The sequence below is a fragment of the Cricetulus griseus genome, chromosome 3 (genome assembly GCF_003668045.3).
Source record: "Cricetulus griseus strain 17A/GY chromosome 3, alternate assembly CriGri-PICRH-1.0, whole genome shotgun sequence".
NCBI lineage: Eukaryota > Metazoa > Chordata > Mammalia > Rodentia > Cricetidae > Cricetulus > Cricetulus griseus.
In genome coordinates, this window is record NC_048596.1 from 129,984,146 (window position 1) to 130,005,572 (window position 21,427).

At 45.3% G+C, this 21,427-nt stretch overlaps 2 protein-coding genes across 5 annotated transcripts in view; one reads left to right on the plus strand and one right to left on the minus strand.

The window, feature by feature from the left end:
* Mef2a (myocyte enhancer factor 2A) overlaps window positions 1-8,737 on the plus strand; it is a 132,353-nt gene extending 123,616 nt beyond the window's left edge. For all 3 annotated transcript variants that reach the window (XM_027408111.2, XM_035442462.1, XM_027408112.2), the window contains 2 exons: window positions 3,107-3,233; window positions 4,628-8,737. In XM_027408111.2, coding sequence (XP_027263912.1) covers window positions 3,107-3,233; window positions 4,628-5,000 — 500 coding nt within the window. In that variant the 3' untranslated portion in view covers window positions 5,001-8,737. The remainder of the gene's footprint in view (window positions 1-3,106; window positions 3,234-4,627) is intronic.
* Window positions 8,738-13,647: 4,910 nt separating this feature from the next.
* Window positions 13,648-19,388, minus strand: Lysmd4 (LysM domain containing 4). Of its 2 annotated transcripts, none has more exons than XM_027408114.2 (4): window positions 19,329-19,388; window positions 18,924-19,088; window positions 18,047-18,329; window positions 13,648-16,386 (listed from the first exon to the last, which is right to left on the minus strand). In XM_027408114.2, the coding sequence occupies exons 3-4, from the start codon at window positions 18,317-18,319 to the stop codon at window positions 15,778-15,780; spliced, it is 882 nt and encodes a 293-aa protein (XP_027263915.1). In that variant the 5' UTR covers window positions 18,320-18,329; window positions 18,924-19,088; window positions 19,329-19,388; the 3' UTR covers window positions 13,648-15,777. The 2 variants fall into 2 exon arrangements, with proteins under 2 accessions (XP_027263915.1, XP_027263917.1); XM_027408116.2 differs by having other exon boundaries at window positions 16,254-16,386; window positions 18,026-18,329.
* Between the last annotated feature and the right edge of the window lie 2,039 nt (window positions 19,389-21,427).

Consider the following 21,427-nt stretch of genomic DNA (forward strand, 5'->3'; position numbering starts at 1 on the left):
ATTTGTTCCTTCTACATTTTTAAAATCAAATTGTCTTTATGCTGTAAACCTGCTTTGGGAAAGGGCAGAAGTTCTCTTAGGGTATGGCAGATGCTTTGTTGTGCAGAGCAAGACGTGTTTTCCTTCTGTAGCTTCCGGTTTGGTCTGTGTGTTTGTATTTGGGGAGGAAAATGATCACCTTTATTTCTCTCCACTGCCAGCCACTCTGCTTCTGAGAATAGGTTTTCATTCATTTGTCTTTTAGACTTTTTATTTTAAAATACTCTTAAGATGGACAGACAGCTGTTTAGAAAGTTTAGGAGTGTCATGGTGATGGAGGAGAGGCATTGCTAGCCACATGGACCATATGGAGAACTAGTGTGCAGTTGGTTTACCATTCTAAGGCAGGCAGGAAGCACATGTGGTTTCACTTTCTCCCCAGCTGAGCCAAATACCTGTGGCTCTGGGAAAGCAGTAAATTACACCTTGTCGGTCATCCAGAGACTGCAGTGCAAGGAAGTCACTCTTTTATGATGCTCATAAGTGGATTTTGGTGGAGATCTCCTAATTTAGACTACAGGATAAGTGCTTTGGCACCAGCACTAAAACTGCTGTGTGGCACTACCTGGAGGGACAGGCAGTTTATACATTTGATTGGCACTTTAACTCCTTTTCAAGCAGCAACAGCTTGTAGTGGGCTTGTTGACAAAGGGAGCCTTGGGGATGCTCTTAACTTTTCCAGCCACCACTACGAAAAAGACATTGCCCTGGTCCATAAGATGTACAGCCTGTTGTTTTGTCTTACACAGAGCTAATTCCAGAAGCGGTTACAGCTTAAGCATTTGTAGAATTCTGTTACAGTCCATCAATCACTTGCTGCATAAGAGATTCTGAGTTAAGGACATTCACTTTTTTCAGATGAGGAGACAGGCACAGCTTAGCTGGTAAGCATGTGTAGGGAAGTCCTGCACTGTTGGACTTTCTAGTTATACTCTAAGTTGAGAAGATAGGAAAGGAGGAACCCTGAGCAGTCAGATGAGTGAAGCTGAGGAGGCCAAGTTTGGATTGGCTGTCAGAGTTAGATTGCTGTCTACTGAGTGTTTCATTGCAGATGGTCCAGTATACTTGAAAATCTACTATAATACTCATTTTTACAAATGCTATTAGTTCCTAAAGAATGTATATACCTATAAGTATTTCAAAATACTGAATACATATATTTTTACAAAGTCTCAGGAATTACCAAAACACATAAGTGGAATCAGCCTCCCTTAAAATCATCTGCCTTTCTCTAAGCATCAGTTATTTCATCCAATACCACTTTTACTCTGCTTCTTAGAGTAGCTATTTGGTTTAATTTTGCCATGTTATTGTGTATATTGTTTTCCTTTCTGTATATACTTAGTGTCAAGCCCACCATCCCAGGCAGTAAATAAAGAAATGAATGAATGAGCCTGTTTTTAAAATAAAAGTAAAATAGTCTGAATCACATAGACTCTTCCTCATACTCGTCAGTAACATCACTCCCAACATCAAGATAGATATACTGAATGTATTCTATAGATATGTGTGACAGGTAACCCTAGCAGACACTGTAAATAGAGCATGTAGTCAGCAGTGGAGCTGAGTTCTGGTAAGAGAAGGACAAGTAGCAAGTGGAAAGACATGTTCCTTTTATGTCAGGGCCTGTCATCAAGGACACAGGCAGGAGTCCACTAAGCAGAACAAGATGAATGTCATAGGCAGGGCAGTTACAATTGAGCTGAGAAGTGGGCAATTTGTTACAGATTCATGTTGTCTTGAGAACATTGGGAAGCAAGGGAAAAAAATGATTTTATCAAGGAGTGTCATAGTCATATCTATTGTTTTCAATAATGTCATTTGACTCCAAGAGATGGTTCTGTGGTTAAGACTTGGTGCTACTCTTGCAGAGGACCCAAGTTTGGACCCCAGCATCCATGTCAGGTGGCTTCCAACTTGCCTGTAACTCCAGCTCCAGGCGAGTTCAGTACCCTATTTTGGCCTGTGTGGGAACTTTACTCGTGTGCACAGATACACATACACATAATTAAAATAATAAAAATAAGTCTTTTGTTTTTTAACTGAATGCCAGTAAGTCATAGAGAGGTAGTTTAGTGGTCTAAGTAACAGTTTCCTGGTGCCTAGACTGGAGTAGTGAGAGCATACTGGAACCCTGATGAGCTGAAGAGATGGCAGATGGGATTGACCAGACTGAGTTGGTGGTGGTGGAGTCATAGAGCAGCAAGGAAGGAATGTTAACACTCAGTTAACACCACTGCATGAGTCATTGGTGTATTGGTGAAAATTACCAAGAAAGGAAGAGCAGCTTTCAGGAGAATGTGAGCCTAGTTTGGATTGGGTTGTGCCAAAATTAAGGTGTTTGTAGAAATGGCCAAGTGGGACATGTCAAATGGTGACTGGACAGGTCAAGAAGTTGAAAGAGAGTTGTGGACTAGAAGTGTCCCTAAGGTAGGCTTAGTGTGATATACACCCCATCCTCTGGGGATGGCTGAGACTTTCAGGGCATGTCAAGTATGAAAGAATAGTCACCTAAAAACCTAAGTGCCAGCTGCACTTTCTCAACTCAGTCTTTTTTTCCCTTTTAAAAAAAAAAAAAATGTTAGTTCAGTAGGAAGACCAACTGCTTTAAACACCTTTCTTGAGACATGAGAAGAAAGTTAAAAGTAGAAGTCTTTGTCACCTTTCATCTGAACTAAATGGAAAATCCAAGTGTTAATAATGAGCTGAAGTTACCTCATGTAGGCAGGATCTAATGTCCTAAGCCTTGGGAACAGTAACTGTGACTGAAGCATTCGTAGAAAAGGACTTGTGTGTCATAGAAAGATATTCAAGAACTTGAGGTGATGTGTGCACTCAGGAAGCCATTAAAACAAATTGTGTCGTGATGTAAGTTTATTGTCTTTGTTCTAAGCTTGGCACATAAGAAAGCTTGTCTTTACTTTCCTACTTACAATCAAGATGTGTTGATCCAGGTTCAGTCCAGTGTGTCTCTGTCCCAGAAGGCAGGCTTATTTATCTAGAATAATAACTGGAAAGGAACACTCCAGCCTGACTGGCTTGTGGTAATAGGAACCTTCTTTTGTAGATTACTCACTGACCAGCGCTGACCTGTCGGCCCTGCAAGGCTTCACCTCCCCTGGAATGCTGTCTCTGGGGCAGGCTTCAGCCTGGCAGCAACACCATCTTGGACAAGCAGCCCTCAGCTCTCTAGTGTGAGTAACTGGAAATTTCCCTGAGCTTTTACACATGGCCGGTTGGAGTCTTTTGCTTTGCAGGCTGTCATGTACAACCCTGCTGTGATTCCTGTTTATGTAGACACAAGTGTTGGGAGAAAGTATTTTCTTAACACAGCTCTAGATAGTATCATGGTTGCTGAGAAAACCCAGCATTCCTTGAAAGGATTTGAGGAGCAGAACTTTTCCTTTTAACATAGAGAGTCAAATGGTATCAGGGGATTCCCCAGGCCCAGGTGCCACCTGTGTGTGCCCCTACTCACTCACTGACAGATGAATTTTGCTGCCCAGCATCACCTGAATCTGCTCCCTGAAGAAAGGCGGCTGAAAACGTTCAGGTTCATCTGCTGCCTCCCTTGCCTCTTTTTGTTTTGGAGAAGATGGTACAAACCTGTGCCTCTCCTTTCTCCTTAGATCTTAGTAGAGAAAAAGTAGGACTGAATGCTCGGTGTATGAATCAGATGCCAGAGGACTCGATTGATTGTTTCTGGCCCAGTGCACAAACTGCCTCATTCCTAAAGGGCATGTTCCTTAAGCGCAGGGTGTGAGGCAAAGAGGATTTATGGTGGTGCCCAGAAAAGACCGGACCCCTTGAACATTAGAAGGAATTAGTACAAGAAGAGGGTCAGCATAGTACCAGCTGTCTGCTTTGCACCTGATCAGGACTGGGACACCTTAGCCTTCTGCTGAGAGCCGGTAACTGCTTCCTCTTGGAGGGTGCAAGCACCCCACATGTGGATTCCAGTCAGCAGTGCTCTTGAGAATTGTGTTGTGGGTGAAAGTGCCATGTTCCTTGGGGAAATGTTGTGCCTATAGCTATTGAAGCCTTAGGGCTGTTCCGAAGGAAGCATTAAAAATGGTGGACACGAAAGCTGGGCATTTGGTGCTGCTTGTAGTCCCAGCTGCTCAGGAATTGAGGACCATCCCTGGGCCACATAGGGAGACACAGTGATAACAAAAAAAAAAAAAAAAAAAAAAAAAAATCATAAGTGCCAAGAAATAAGTGGAAATGGCTTAAAGTTTAGACATAGAGGGAAAGACTTGTCTCCCATACTACCCTAAGCAAGTTCCTGGTCTTTCTGAAGCTATTTGCTCCTGTGAATAATGAGGATGATTCAGCTTCCATCTCATAGCTGTTGTGAGGAGATGAGATATGCCTGTCATGGGGCCCCAGTAGAGAAGATACTAAGGGATGGGAGACGGGGAACAGAATTCAAGGTTGTATTGTTCCTCTTTTTAGCATCAGACACTAAAACTGCAGAAGTATGGGATCTCAGACCCTCAGCCTTCCTAGTCAGGCAGTGTCTGCTGAGCTGGGTATGAGTTGTACAGATGTGCTTCCAAACCGTCTCACCTCTGTTATTTTTCTACAGGGCTGGAGGGCAGTTATCTCAGGGTTCGAATTTGTCCATTAACACCAACCAGAACATCAACATTAAGTCAGAGCCAATTTCACCTCCCCGGGATCGAATGACCCCATCAGGCTTCCAGCAGCAGCAGCAGCAACAGCAGCAGCAGCAGCCACCACCACCACCACCGCAGCCTCCACAGCCCCAACCCCGGCAGGAAATGGGGCGCTCCCCTGTGGACAGTCTGAGCAGCTCTAGCAGCTCCTACGATGGCAGTGACCGGGAGGATCCACGGGGTGACTTCCATTCTCCCATTGTGCTTGGCCGACCCCCAAATACCGAGGACAGAGAAAGCCCTTCTGTAAAACGCATGAGGATGGACACATGGGTGACCTAAGGCTTCCTGGTTCATATTTGTTCTTTGTTACTGCAGTGAACTGCCCTACATATCTTAAATTGGTGAATAAGGACATGAGTTCAATATATTTATATGTACATACATACATATATATCCCTTTACATATATATGTATGTGGTGTGAGTGTGTGTATGTGTGGGTGTGTGTTGCATACACAGAATCAGGCACTTACTGCAAACTCCTTGTAGGTCTGCAGATGTGTGTCCACATGGCAGACAAAGCACCCTGTAGGCACAGACCAGTCTGGCACTTCCTTGGACTACTTGTTTCGTAAGATAAACAGTTTTTGCAGAGAAACGTGTACCCATATATAATTCTTCCACATTAGCCTGCAGAAACCTAGGGGGCCCCCTATTTGTTTTATTTAACTGTGCGGTGACTGTAGTTACTTCAGAAAAAAAAAAAATGCTTTGTAGAACAGAGCAGTAGAAAAGCAGGAACCAAGAAAGCAATACTGTACATAAAATGTCATTTATATTAATAACCCAACCTGGCATGGGTCTATTGCAAAGGGGTGCATGGGAAAGGGCTGTTGATATTAAACAAACAAACAATAAACAAAAGCCCCACACATAACTGTTTTGCACGTGCAAAAAAATGTATTGGGTCAAAGAAGTGATCTTTAGCTAATAAAAAGAGAGAATAGAAAACACGCATGAAATATTCAGAAATACTAGCCTAGAAATATAGAGCATTAACAAAATAAAATTAATATATTAAGTTATAATTGGAATATGTCAGAAGTTTCTTTTACATTCATATCCTTAAAATTAAAGAAACCGATTTTAGGTCATGTATATTTTATATGAAAGAAAACACCCTTAATGAATTGATGACTATATATAAAATTATATCCACTACTTTTGAACACATTCTGCTGAATTATTTATATAAGCCAAAGCTGTATGTTGTAACTTTTCTTTTTTTCTTTTTTTCTTTTTTTTTAGAGAATAGCTTTATCTTGTTTTAACTTTTTAGTTTTATTTTAAGAGGGGAGAAAAACAAAAAATATCTTGCAAGCAGAACCTTGGAAAAAAAAAGCCATGAACACTTATTATTCTATATGTAAATTAAAAGTTGAGCCAAACTCTTTGTGTATATAGCATCTTAAATATATTATCACCTTTGATGTAAGTACCTATGTATTGTATGGTCACCAGATTATAAAGTATATTTTTGTGGATTGCCGCCAATTTGGGGGGAAAGGCGAAGTCCTTAAGTAGAGTATTCACTGTTTAATATTTACTATTTTGTTAAATATACTGTACTTTGGATTTTAATTATTAGCCCAGTTTTTCAGAGGATTGTGTAAAGGGGTTTCCCCTCACTGGTGGTGAATGTGTGATGTTCTGTTGTAATCTTTGTGCTGTATGGGGTGAGCATCATTATATATTTTATATGTGTACATAAATAGCAAAGTGGCAAAAAAATTGGTGTTAAGTTCATCCTGCATAAATATAAAATGTGTTGTAACAGATTTTATAAGGCATTATTTAAAACTTGCCTTTTGTGAGAAAAAAAAACAGTAGAAAGATGACTAATTTAACTAAATATTAGAGAAAATGGCAGAATAGTAGATGAGCACAAAGGTTTTATAAGTGGTAAATAATTAGGGAAATATTTGTGGGGAAAGGGATCTTTTTCTCCTTGACTCTAAAGATAGAATGATGCAGCTGGTTACAAAGTCCACTAGGGTTTTTAGCTGTCCCATAGGAAGGCAGGGCGTGTCGGGAGCAGCTCTCTTAACGGTGCAGATCCTTGACATGATTCTTGCTGTCCTGATGGAAACTGGTGCCACCCTCAGCTGGGATTTTGAACAAGGCCTTATTTACAGGGAGACAACTCGTTGGTGATAGCAAGTTCATCCGTTTACTGGGCTTGTGCCATGAACAAAATTCAAAGTCCTGTATATCTTTTATCCTAGATTTTTAAATACTCCTTTTCCTGAAAAACTTTAAAAGGGTTTTAAAATGGCTGCTATTTTATATTGAACAATGTTAAGCAGCTACCTGCAGTTTTTACTTACATTTTTCTTTTCCCCCTAAATTATGCTCCTTTCAGCATTTCCTCATCTGCCCTTGTGACCACCAGTCAGGCTCACCAGCCAGGCTTCCTGACTGGCATGTAGGGATTGGGTACATGCACTGTGGTGAGCACGGGCTATGCATGGGAGAGTGCTTCACTGACAGTTTTGGCAGCACATGGTAATAGAAGCCAAAAAAGCGAGGATGATGTTTTGTCTCCTCTCTATAGTCTCAACGTTTGGCTCTTACCAGAAAAGATCGAATTTTCTTCTTGAAATGTACTGAATCGACTTAAAGGCACATTCTTCATAAGGTCATACATAATTAAAACAAGACAGTCAGTCTCCCAACACTGAATTTCCAAGATAACACTTACCACTTTGTAAACCATTTATAGCTTTGGAAGTGTTAAGTGGCCCTTTCGTTATTATTTATGCATGTTCATGAACTTCTGCTGTATATTGGAATAGGAGTTAACACAGTCACATTTACTGTCTATTTTCTTGTGTGCCTTATGAGATGGCTTTTCTGACTGTATCTCTAATAGTCTTTCTTTCTATGCAGGTTTATAATCAGTACAACTACTGTTTTCTAAAGTGATACTACACAAGGCTCGGAGTTTGTATTTAAATTACACTGACCAAGTCACAATGTATTCCGTTTTCAGGAACTGAATATCTGACTGTTAATCTTTTCCCATATGCCCAATGTGATTTGGAGCATGTGGGCTTGACATCCTTCACCCAGACACTCACGTGTGAACACATCCACATCCACAGCTCTCAGTGGAAGCCAGCCTAGAGTGGGGAGGGCACGGGCCTGACGGAATTGCTTTAAAACTGACTTTCTTACCCTTTGAGACTCGTGTTTTGTATAAGACACCATCACAGGAGAATTTTCCTTCAGATAACATATTTTATTAGTAAAAACAGAAACAAAAAAAAGCTTAAGTTGCACTGGACATAGGAAGTCCCGCACCAGTTGTTTCTCTTGGAACTCTAAGTGGGTCGACACTGAGAGCAAACGTCACCATCGTGTGAACACAGGTGGTCCCAGTCAAAACTCCACCCTTTGAGCCCTACTTACATCCATTGTGTTATAACTAAATCAGGGGTTTGTTCTAAAAGAACAGTACATGTTTCACCATTTCCTTTCAACTGTAAAGACGACTAATAATGTATTAACATCATTTCTGTATTAACCATCATGCGCACAAGAAATACATAGTAAATACGGAACCTGAAAACTCCTGGCATTGGATCATAAAAAGCTAGATGATTAGGATGTGAAAAAGACTCTACAAATGTAAAACTTTTATTTCTCTGTAGAAACTTTCTTCACTTTGCTGTGCAAGAAGACACTGCTTTGCTATATTTAAAAATGGCTTTTTTAAAAGAGATTTATGTATTTGGTAAATGTTTGTAGTCAACAGTTCACACAAAGAAGCTGTACACGGTTTGATCATGTAAAACCGTTTGGCGGCACAAGCTGGACTTTGTTGCCATCCTTGAGATGAACCTTTTAAGAAAAATAAGTTAATCTCAATTTTCCCTGAATGTGTTGTTTTTTCTTCATTATACAATAAATATTATAGTGAAGTTTTTATCAAATGGTTAAGACAATGCTAGAGGTCTTTGTAAGCTGTTTGTCTCCTGCACTCACTCCAGTAAAGATGGCCTGGCTTTGACCACACATCCAGACTCTGTCATGTTTGCCTGGGGGAACAGTAAGTGCTGGGTTGGCCACCAGGCATCCCTGCCCCCCAGTCTCACCCTGTGGCATCTAGACAGCCCTGGAGCCTGTTGGAAGCAGCCAGCCATCTGTTCCCCAGTGTCAGCCTGGCTATGTTGCAGCTCAGTTAAATCCATTTGGTCTCCAAGAACTATTCTACACATAGAAAATATCCCGAATCGTCAAGGGGTGGGTGGACATTAGCACTCACTGCCATGTCCTGTTTATCTTTCATGTTTGTGGCGAGATTCATTTTGTCCATGTCACATACACACTGCACTGAGCCCAAGACAGCAAGAGACAGCTGTACTTTAGTTGAGATAGCCATCTGTTACAGCACACAAGTGACCCCTTCCCACTAGTCAGTCATCTTTCCAATCGTAACTGAGCCAGGAAGCCCAAAGAAGTCCCAAACAGTTGTTCAAACCCACAGTAAAAAATGTCCTCTTCCTCTCCTTTGCCTTGAGAGCCAGCTCCTAGCTAAGCAGATTCTTGGTGTCAAATTAAGTTAATTTTTTGCACTGGTTTTGCTTGCTGGCTATAATGGGGCTCTTATTAGCAGGTTTTGAAAGCTGCTTGAGTCCTGTGGCTAAAAATATTCTAATCACAGCTGCAGCTACTTAATATCAATTCACTTCGAGTTCCTAGTCAGCTCCCATGGGTGCCTTGTTCTAGCCTTTATCTCAGTTTTAAGCTGATTTTGTGTCTGAGTGGCACCAGCCGGGAAAGTGATTTTCAGAGCCCTGTGCCAGCTGGAGGGCTACAGCCCACCCCCAGCCACCTGTCCATCAAAGCACCACTCAGCTGTGGATGAGTCTGATGGTGACTGGAATGAGGTACTACATTTAGGCAAGAATAGCCCAAAGTGCTGTCCTAGTTAGTTCTGGAATTGATGGTGTCAATGTCTCACTACAGATGGCTGTCCCTTCTCCGGGGTGATGGTTCCTGCTAGGCTTCACTGTAAAGTGCTGTCTTCCTTTTTGTAACTGGTAAGTAGTTGGAGGTAACTTGACTAGGTTTCCCCAATTTTTACCTACCTTACATCTTGTCCTCAGCGGGTTTTTAGCATAGTCGTTGCTTGTTTCCTTCTTTGCCTACATTCCTACATTTGTCAGTGGGGAATTAAACTCTGAGGTGTGACTGACACTCCCACACACGCACACATACACTCACTTGGTTGCATCTTAGGGATCGACAGCAATGTACTTTAGTCTGTGGGTTATAATCTATCGTGTCGCTCCACAAACTGTTGTAGTTTGGGCCTTTAGGAGCACCCTCGGGTCAACACAACAGTTCTCCAGCACTTCCTGTCCAGGCTTCAGCACACCCTTGATACTCGCACCACAAAATGTTCCATACTTGTGTTTTCCCTCTCCTTAACCTGGACCAGGTGCTTCCTCAAGGATTCCTGGTTTGAATTATTACAGAATGACATTCTGAAACCAAAACCTAGGCTGTAGTTGTGCTCATTGTTACTGGGATGTTAACAATTGAGCTCTGCACACTGGAAGCTGTGGGGATGCTCCCTCACTCTTAGAGGTGCCTAATTGAGTCCACTTGGCTGCAGCCTTGTATTCAGCTCGTCTCTCTTCACTTGTAGCTTGTTTGCATCACTTCTGGGAAGAACCCCAGTTCCTCTTACCTATGATCCTCTGACGTACTCCATCCTAGTACATACAGAAACTAGTTGCAGATTTGCCATCCCATCCCTTCCTGGGGAATGCACATTACTGGCTACTTTAAAGTACGTGAGAGAGTGAGGACGGGGCTTCTTTGCCTTAACTTTACATTATCTAGTCACGATCATACTTAACAGTTTGTTCCTGTCTGCTTTGTGTATGGTTCTTTGTTACACAGTTGGGCTCTCCTGTAGGTGTTTTGGGGTTATTTTGTGTGCCCTTCTTCCATCATAAATGGCTTCATGTATGTATTTGTGTTTCGGATTTATGAATGGCATCCTAACCTTTTGGGGGGCAGGCAGTTTTGGGGATTGAACCCAGACCTTGTACATACTAGGCAAGGCAAGCACTCTACCACTGAGCTATAGCCCCAGACCCCCATCGCTCCTTCTTTAGGAGCTGTCCAAAATAATCTCAGAAAAATGTCACTTAGTACCATCTAGTAGCTGGCTGCTTTACTTCTCTGATCTTTCAGCATTTATCCCTATATCTGACTCAGGATTTTTATTATTAAAATCAATTAGAATTTGTGATACAATAGAAGAATAATCAGGAAAATTTAAGGATGACGGCAATTTTCCAAGTCAAATGGAACTATATGAACTCACAGACCTAAGAACAAAAGAATTAGGAATAACAGACATAGTAAGTAAGGAAACTTTATTCAATGGTATTGGCTCCTCATGCCACCATGAGTCACTTCTGCTCTCCCTGAAATAATGCCAAGCCCTGAAATGTAGAGCTCAGGTTGTTGCATGTCTGGCCCCAAACCATTCCTGACACATTTCCTCAAGATTCCATTTACACTACCTGCATACCAGGTCACTGGCTACTCAGTTTCTTGTGTGCACAGTTCCCTTGTTCCACCCTCTAGTCCTTTGTTCATTCCTTTAAAAACACCTGTCCACTGTGGCATTGACTTCCATTGCCCTTTTGAGTGTAGCTAAGGAAATGTCAGCTCATCTAGAGAACCTACTATGGCTCTCCCAGTTAGCACGTGACCATCTGCCTCTCTGGGGCCCAGAGCCTTTATCACATCCCCTCCCAGCTTGTCAGCCCCTTGAGGGCAGGGGTCCGGGGCCCTGGTTATCATCACCTCTTTTGTTCTGAAAGGTTAATGAACTAAAGCATGTGTGCTTGGATGGATGAATGGGTAGAGTACAGATAAAAAGTAGCATGTGTTCTGATTCAGGGCAATGAAACAGCATCTTAAAATAACCAATTGCAGCCACATGTGAAGGTGGCAGCATTTAGAGATGGGGACAGGCCTAGACTCCATAACAAATTATAGGCCAGCGTTACCGCAAAAACTAATTAATGCTTTCCGAAGAGCTGAGGAAGTCTTCCCTGGGCCAAATAAAGCCTGGAGAGGTGTTAAGAGGTACTGCTGTCACCAATGCCATTGGTGGGGCAGTCTCTGGAACCTTCTGCCACTTTGAGCAGGGGTAGGAAGGGGCACAGGTTGATGATGCCATCATTGTGCTGTTCCAGGGGCAGTGAGGCAGCGGGGCGGGGCTAGCCTCACCTGTCCTCAGCAGCTGCACCAAGCTTTGCAGGCCTATTCGCTCTTTCCCCACCCAGATGCCCCTGCTCAGCCTGGTGAGCAGCCGTCCCTTCTCCCTGGGAGTGAGCATGGACAAACCCTGTCCCACCACGCTGAGCACTAGGAGGGATGTTCTTTCCAGCACAAGCGAGGCTGACTCTTAGACGAGGGAGAAGTCTGGGTCTCTGGCTTAGATACTACATCCAGTGAGTTTTACACCAGCAAATAAGAAGGGGAAGGGAACTAGGGCAGGGGATGTGGCCAAGTGGTAGAACACTTGTCTAGCATGTGCAAAACCTTTTCTTTGACTTCTGGGCACTGCAAAAAACAAAAATAAAATGAAAGTTAAAAGCAACAAATTAGGATCCAGCTAGGAGCATACCTCACTGGTAGAACCGATGCCAGGGTTAGGGGTCAATCCCCAGCACTCTTCCTCCCCACAAAGGGAAAAAAGAAGGTGGGCACTTCAGTGCCAGCCACAGTTCTTGGACCCTGCAATGGATGACTCTTACCAGCACTGGCCAGTGTTCTTGTGGACCAAATTGTCTAATTCTCTCCACCACACTTCTCCTGAAGCCTTGCCTTGAGAGGCCACAACCACTGGTGCTTTCAGAGACACCTAGTTGCACCAGGGTCTGGACACCATGCAGGTCATCAGTGCCTCCATCATCCCCAACAGGAGCAGGCTGGTGGGTACCAGGGCAGAAAGGCTACAGAACAGGAAGAGCACAAATACTGAGGCTGCCAGCTGGCCCCATTTGTCAGCTGTAGGCTCTTAGATTTCTACCTGTAAAGTGGTGACAGCCAAGGCCTACTCCTGAGGGGACTGCACAAGATGCACAGCATCCAGTGAACAAGGAACTTGATGGGTTATACTTTAGTACGTTTGGTGACTTTAAGCTTTCTCTACCAGGTTAAGTAGGGCCCCAGGGCCTGGCCCTGTCTATCCCACAGGACTGTCAAATAAACCCACAGTGTTAATTCCCCCTAGTCTTTGTCTCCTGCCTTTCAGGCAAGCAGTGCCTAACCCAGCCTGGAGCCTTGTCTGCCTGGTGTAAAGTCAGCATGTTCAATACTAAGAATTCCTTAGTGTTTAACATGAAGCACTATGGCCAACCAAAATGAGTTATTTCTTTAAAATATCCACTTTCTTGGGGACTGGAGAGACGGCTCGCTGTTCAGTGTGTTTAGTACTCTCACTGAGAACCCCAATGTAGTTCCCAGCACCCACTGCCCATAACTCTAGCTCTAATGGGTCCTACACTCTCGCCTGAACTCCAAGTGTTCCTGCATTCACATGCACAAACCCAGAGACACAAATGCACAGAACTTAAAAATGTAAAAGTTCTTTTCAAAAGCACGCCAGTCACCAAAATGCAATAGGTTAGCAGAAAATGAACTCCATGCCATGTCTTCCACAGACCTCACTCAACTAGAAAGCACATTATGGAGGCCAGTGGGCCAGAGTGAACTGGTTACCACTTGGTCTGTCTGTCCTTCTCTGGCCACATAAGCCTGTGTGCAGCAAGAGCCCAGGACAACTAGCCCAGGCCCAGCAGGAGGCCGGGGCCACAGTCATCTTTCTTCAAACCTGTCCCTCAGATTTTAACTCTGTTACTAATTTCCACGGGTGAAAAGAGGGAGTCGTGTTTCCTTCACAGAAGAAATATTTTATTCCACTTGAGAAAAATACAGAAAATACAAGTTAAAACTGTAACTCGTCTAAAAACTCAGTGACATACTGATACTATTGCAGAGCACCTTGGTCTACTCAGACACAGAACGCATCTCTGAGCCAAGCCCACCCTAACTCTTAGCAGGCAGGGTCACTGTGACAGTCATCTGACACCATCCAACCCCAGGGCCACTGACATTGCGGATCCCTTGTCATGTTCTACTTCGGAGCCTACACAGGACTGTGCACAGGCAGTCATAGACAGTCCCCAACACTTGAGACAGAATACAGAAAAAAAATGCGACATTGTTTGTCTGGCAAAAGTGGTTCTTCCCTGGGACTCTGAGCCCTGCCTGCTGAAGTTACTGGTGACAACATTTAAGAGAAACTTCACAGCCACAATGGTCATGAGCATCCAGATAGAAATCACTTAACATGATCAATATTGTATCAACATCCATGGGTTTATTTAATTCTGAAGGTGATTTAAATTTGCTGTCTGCACCCTGGGCAGATTGTTTTCCTGACTGAACAGCTAGCTGGCTCAAGGACTCTGCTCCTCTGATCGGATTTCCAGGCCTAAGTGTCAAGTGGCCCGAGCATCCACCACGCTCACCACTGGAGCAATGTGCTTGCTTTCTGTTTACCCTGAAGCTGAGACCCCAGCCACCTCGGTCCCTTTCTGCTGTGACAAGGCAAGCTGACTTACCCCTTCCAGCACACTGATGGCCACCGCCTCCAGGGAGTGCCTCAGAAAACCTTGGGCGTCTTGCACCCTCTGGTGTCTGGTGCTGCCTTTTATAGCCTTTCACAGCCAATGTCTCCCTGTTGGGTTCGGATGTCCCCCAAAGGCAAGTATCCTAAAAGCTTGGTCCTCACCTTGGCATTGGGAAGGAGTGGAAACATTAAGAGATGGGGTCTAGTGGGAGGAAGTTAGGTTACTGCAGGCATGGCCTTGAAGGTGACACTGGGACCCAACAACCTCCTTGTCTCTCTCTCTCTTTCTGGTCTTATGAGCAATTTGTTCCACCACACACTCTCCTCCATGATGTGTCCTTACCATAAGGCACCCCCAAATCAGGCCATGGATTGAGACCTTGAGCCAAGATGAACCTTTCCTACTTAAGATTATTTTGTACAGTAACAGAAAGCTCACCGGCATCATGTCTGGTTTTAACACTGAGACACAGAATCTGGAAGTTAAGAATATTATCCAAAAAAATAGTCACGGGTACAGCAGGAAAAATACTCTGCTTCAGGCACACATGGACAAGGTGGAGGGTGGGGTAGAGGCCTACAGTTCTTGCCAACACTGGTCTGACAGTGGATTGGCCTCAGAGGCGCATGTGTTAGAACCTCAATGTCAGATGTAGTCCCTTCAGACTACTTGCCAATAACAGCTGCTCCCAAGATGCCAACTGGGAGAATCCATCACCAGAGATGCTCCTACTGTGAATGTGAGAGGTGACCCAGTGTCTGGCTTAAGATATGCCCATGTGTAAGAACATAAAGCTCCAACCATGTGAGGGACCGAATGGCAGCTTAAATCAAAGGATGGCAGTTTAGATCTTTGTCACTTCTGATGTGACATTGCTTCAATGGGGTCAAGTGAAGAGGCAAACATGTCAAGCTGTCATAACTGCAATTCATCACTCTAAAACTCAATGACTTACTGCATAGCACCTTGATTTACCCAGACACAGGACATGTGAGCTCACCCCCACCCTTAGAGGACAGGGATACACTGACATTTGACCCCATCTAACAGTGGAGCACCAATACTGCCGATACCTTGTCGTGCTCTACTTAGGAGCCCACAGAGTAGCTGCACAGGACCTCACAGCCAGTCCCTACATGTCTTCAAGAAACAGCCACTAATTTCATGCAAATGTCTCTCTCGCTGCAATGTTGATGTCTGGGCTCCTGCATCCTTGTGTTAGGCCAGGCCATTCCTCAGTCCATACAATCCAGATTGACATGACAACTTCTTTAATGTCCATACATCTCAGGAAGCTAAATGCAACACTCCCAGCAAACAGCCAGTGACAGCTACATACATCAAGAGCCAATTGCCAAAGCATTGCCAATTCTAGAATAAATGAGCTTAGGCCCCTACCTGGGTGGTTGAGCTGACCTGGCTGTCTGAAGGGGGGAGGGTGTGCACTGGAATTGCCAAATTGGGGGCTTGTCCTGGAATTGGGCTCAGTGTCATTGAGCCATTGGGGACAACAGTTGCATTCAAGCTACTTGAGGCTTCCCCGGTGGCTTGGATTTTAAAGTAGACGAGATAAAACACCGGCAACACAATCCCAATGAGAAGCATGAGGAAGACAGCATTCCACCACTGAATCCCGCAGTCTGCACCATCGGCTGGTGGCTTCTGGGTTGTGGGGAGCAGTGGCTGATCTACGGCCTCCACACAGCAGCTGTCACTGTGGAAGACGTCAGACTGCACAGCCCGCTCAATGTTCTCATCAATTCCCTTAAAGAAATCCATCAGTTGGTTACTCTGAGCAGGTGCCCCAGTGGCATCTTCATCTTCAGGCAGTTCTACCAGGGTCACTCTGGTCTCAGAGGATGGGCCCCCCAGGGGGGTCAGTTCTTGGTGGGTCTCTGTGAGGATCCCATGTTTTCTCACCGGAATCTTGATCGATTTCAAAGCATACAGGTCTTGTTCTCTGAGGAAGTTGTTCACTTTCTTGATATCTGCGACCTAGGGAAGCCATGCATTATAAATACACAATGTTCCTTAAAACCAGTACCCAACCCCAGCAGAACCCCTCAGCCTGCTGCCATCCCATCGAAGAAGCCCGTGAAGACCAGAATCTGCACCCACAGCCAGCTTTGTTTGGCTGAGTAACCTGAGCTTTGGATTTTTTTTTTTTTTTTTGTCTTTGGTTTTTAACCTCTTAATGAATAGCTTAGACATCAACTGTTATACTTGGAACAATTTCTGATCAATTTTGGAAAGTGTTGTGACTACAACAAAAGCTTCAGGTGAAATAGGACCAACACTGTCACCCCTTCTGTCAAGCGCTGAGGCAACAGTGCCCCCTCTTACACCAGAATCCAAATGAGCAAGTGGCCAGGCAAGCTCACCAAAGCCTGCACTGGCTCTGGGCACACATTCAGAGGCTCCACCACCCATGGTTCCCTCAGGACGCTGCCTCAGCACTTTCCCAGAAGTAGTGCAGGCACAGGGACTTATTCCCTGAATAGAAATGACTCAGTTGACCTTGGGAGGTCCTACTTCTCACTAGAAGCAGGTTAGGAAATCAGCAATCTACCTAGGAGTTCCAGGCTGAGACTTCCCCATTCCCAACTACAGTCAGGGGAACAAAGCTTCTAATGGAAAAAAGAAGGGACAAGAGGCCAAATTTTAAACTCCCTCTCAAGCTACTTTTGCAAACCTTATCTAGAAAGTAAGTATAAGCCACAGAGTTTAGTATTCAGGTCCATGGTGTGTGTGTGATTATTTTATTCAGCAACCACTTTTAGGGTCTCATTGACCAGGCTCGAGGGATGCTTTTAGTCATTGCCCTGCAACTTGACAGCTTTCACTGTTTGTGCGCTAGACGAACAGCACGTGTATTTGTCTCCAACTGGAACAATTGGAACCGGGCTGGAGACCATCATCTGAGAGGCCTACTCAGTCTAACTTTCAAGACTGTTTTCCAGCCCATGGTCCGTAGGTTATGCCTACAGAAGCAGTTGAGACGATCCAAACACAAGGCTGATGTAACATGAAGCTACTATGTGTCCCTAGAGACCAGCCCCTACTACGCTGGGAAAGACCCCCACACTCACACAATCCTTTTTGCTCATTTGGATCCTGTTAGATAAACAACAGACAATTTCTGGGAGGTAAAGACTTTTTTAATGGTGCAGCTGATACAGCCTTGGTGAAAGCTGCTGCCGGGTATGTAGCATGGGGTTAGCAGCTCGAAACAAGTCATTTTGATCCGGGGGAGGGGGGAAAGAGCGATTCCAGAAATGCTTTCCTACTTACTTTGCCACTGTTAATCACTCTGAGTGCTAAAAACATAATTAAAGAGAAAGATAAGGTTATACAGATGCACAGCAGAGGCTAGACCATGCAGTTCTAATAGAGAGAAGGAAAAACTCTACTGATCAGATTAGCTAATGTTAAGAAAAGGTCAGGATACGAGTAGCGAGAGGAGCAAGCATGCCAAGGAAACTTGGGTAAACTCCACCTGCCATCTCCAGCCCCTAAGATCTTAAATGCAATCTGCTCAAAATCCCACACAGTTTCATAGTGTCGCAGTGAAAGTCAGGACAAAGGAAAACACACCCTTAACGGAGGTTCCCAGCTAACTGACCAATCAGCTTACTTAGGGACTAAGCCGGCTTACTTTGCAGCCATATTGGAGAGCCAGCTTGTTGAGGCTGTCCTCCTGGGCCAGCTCCCGCTGCAGCAGAACCACGTTGCCTGCTCCCGGATGCTGTTGGATGCTGTTCTTCTGGCGCTCTTTGCCACGGGGTCGTAATACATGATGTGACTCTTCCTCGGAGGACTCCCCGGAGTCCCCGCTGCCATTCTTGAACATGTAAACGTGGCTGTTTGGAGTCCTACAGACAACAGCTGGGCCTTGGAAGGTCTTGGCTAACACTTCCTTCTGCCTCATTTTTTCTTAACTGGAAGCAACCAAACCTGGGGTTAATTCCACACAAATGCTATATTCCCCTCTGGCTACCTAAAGGGAACTGTCAACATGGCAAATAGTGAGCAAACACTAGCAGGACAGAATGACAACATCCTCACACTAGCCCACATGGAACTTAGGCAAAATAAAGTCTTGCTTTCCCTAAAAGGCAAAATAAAATCATGCTTTCCCTAATTATGTACTATGTACAAAAAAACAAAAGCGTCCCCACCCTCTTCCCTATCCATAGCTGCGCCTCCCTCACCCAGCCTACACACAGAAGGCACTTGTGTCTTGAGTACTGTTCTCAGCTCCCAGTCACTAAGAATCTCACATTCAGATTCTTTGTACAAAAACCGCGAAAGGCATTCCAAGGTGTCTTCAGGAAGGCCAAGGACAACTGAGAACAACCATGGCTCGCAAAGTCTCTTATTTTGACCCTGGCTGACTTGACCTGAGAGGCGAGCAATGGAAAAACGCCTGTCAAAGTTCAACTTGCCCCTTTCTCACGGTCACTCTGCCCTCATTACACCCCCATGCTCCCTTTTATCGTTACCTAGAGCCAAACATCAGAGCCACAACTAACCTCCTTTCCCCTTCCAAATGGCTCGAATGGGATTCTAGGCATTCCTGGAAGTGCCTTCCGAGAGGCCCTTTATGGGGGACAGCCAGCCTCAGTGCATCTCCCTCTGGTCTCGGATCTCTGAGCCCCTGACACCTCCGTTTCCCTTCAGTGACAGGTGAGGTGTCCCTAAGCAGAAGACAAAACAAATTAGAGGCGACCCCACCCCTGGGCCTATACGGGCGGGCTCCAACTTTCCATGGAGCGCACATCTTGCCACCCCCACAAGCCGGCACCAGTCCTCCGCGGACGCAGCCACGGCCACTGGCCCTAGAGTAGCAACCCACCCCCGAGCCCACGGTGACAATCGACCCCACAAGCCCCGGCCCCCCAAGTCAACTCCGCAGCCCCTGCTCCAGGTCGGGGTACCTCTCTCCCAGACTCCACCGCCGCCGCGCTCGTCGATTGGCTGTGATAGGCAGCCCTTCCGGGGGCGGGGACTGAGAATCAACCAATGACTTCAGAGGAGGGAGGGCACTGGCAGAGCCAGAAGGTGCGGGGAGTTCAGAACACTCTGTTCGAAGGGGTGGGCCCTAATGGGCGGGGCTCCAGGGTGGGGCTCCAACGCAGGGCTCTGGACCTTCGCCCTTCAGCTCGCTTGCCCAGGCCATGCCCAGTTTCCACTTCTGAGCCAGGTGTGGAACTTGGCCTCTTTCGTGGTGGCCACGGCTTTCTGCTGAGCCTTGGTCTTCTTCCCGGCTAGAGAGACTTTTGACTTCTGTGTCCTGATCCATAGCCAGGAGCGTCCCCAGCGTGGTGGCCCAACCCGGGGTCCTCCCACCACTACCTATCCTTTGAGGGGCCGGCTGATTGCCAGCCCCCGCCCGGAGATAAAGAAATGTCCAGGGATGTGAAATATTGCCGCGACGACACAGACCAGATTTAGAGAAACAAGAATAAATATCACCTGGCTAGCCAGAAAACCCCTGCTATTCGAAAAAGCAGGTAATATTCTGGCGGTGTTTGCAACAAACACAATCAAGGACTAAAATCCTTAATGGAGTAAGACTCATCCAATGAATAAGGAAGATACTATGTGACCTGGACCGGCAATGCACCGAAGATGGCTGGCTGGCAGCTGAGCCAAGGTGTTAAACCTCTCTGGGAGTCAACGACAAACAAACAAACAAACAAACAAAAAAGAGTCCAGAAATCCTTCCTATGGCTTAGAATAAAACTAAAAGTCTGATTCTAAATGTCTACCGCTAGGAGGGCAGTGGGTCATAGCCCTCTCTGCCAGCCACAGGGCCCTTCTCTCTGGCTTTAAACATCTGGGGGTTGAGGCTAGGCTTGCTAATATGCCTAACTGTTCCTTCACGGATACACTTGCGTCCCCCACCAAGGTATTTGTGGTGTGTGACAGCTTCCCCGGCTTGGATGAGGCTGCATGAGAAATATGAGGGGTATGACCCACCCATCAAAGTGTGCCAGGGGCCCAGCCACAAGAAAAGGTCCACTGCTCTGACCCCAAGACAGTGGAAACCAACCTTACAAGATGAGGTGTCCACTTGAATACCCTCCAACCCTTGGAAAACATGTCATCTCCTCCCAGGCCTGATCTCTTGGGAAGGAGGGTGCAAGGTGGGAGGGCCAACTATTTAGCTTTCAGGATATGACTCCAAACTCCAAGGCTGAGCAGAGACCTGCAGTGGGGCTTCATCAGCTTTGTCTTTTTATTTTGTAGAGAGAAATTAAAGAGACACAGCAGCTAGCAGTAGTCACAGCCAGGAGAGAAGCAGAGACTAAAGCCAGTTGTCTACTCACCAACTGTGATCTTGACCCTAAGCTTCCGGAGGCTTGGTCCTCTCCTTCTACTGTATTGTCCCTGATGCCTGGGATGCCACCCAGTCCTGCCTAGAACAACTCCAAAGTATGCCTGTTATCACAGCCCAATTACTAGTAAAGCCACTTCTGTTAGTGTCCAGATATCCCCTGCATGGCCCTGCACTTCTGTGCATGACAGTTTGCTCATGGTCTGTGTTTATGGCACACACTCCTCATGAATCACCAGCAGATATTGATAATTCTTCATAGCCTGGATGGCTGTCGGTAACCAAGTCGACCCTGATGGTCAGGAGTGGTGAGAATGATCCATTGTCTCAGGTTTCTTCTGTGATGTGTTCTCTAGTGACTCAGGAAAATCCAGTGGCTGCTGGAACACAGCCTTCTTCCCGTAAAGGAGAAGGAATAGAGTGCTCTGATTCCCACTTGTGGACAAGTTGAGTTAGAAAAAAAGCCCTTGGAAGAAGTATGGATGTGAGAGGCAGAGCTGGCAGCACCAAAATGATGCCAGTGTCCACGGGAGGGTATGGACAACGCTGTATTGTCTACATAAAATATAATTAACAAGTCAAAGAAGGGGAAGAGGAGATGCTCCTTGCTGCACAAGGTCCTGAGTTTGAATCAGTCCCTGTGTGGGTCTGCAGTCCCACTGCTCCAGTGGCAGGAAGGGTTGGGAAGAGAAAAGA

Coding starts and splice junctions, on each gene's coding strand:
- Lysmd4 (XM_027408114.2), bottom strand. CDS start 18,319: ATGAGGCAGAAGGAAGTGTTAGCCAAGACCTTCCAAGGCCCAGCTGTT. Junction 16,387..18,046: donor CTCTCCAATATGGCTGCAAA/GTAAGCCGGCTT, acceptor TGGCTTCCCTAG/GTCGCAGATATCAAGAAAGT.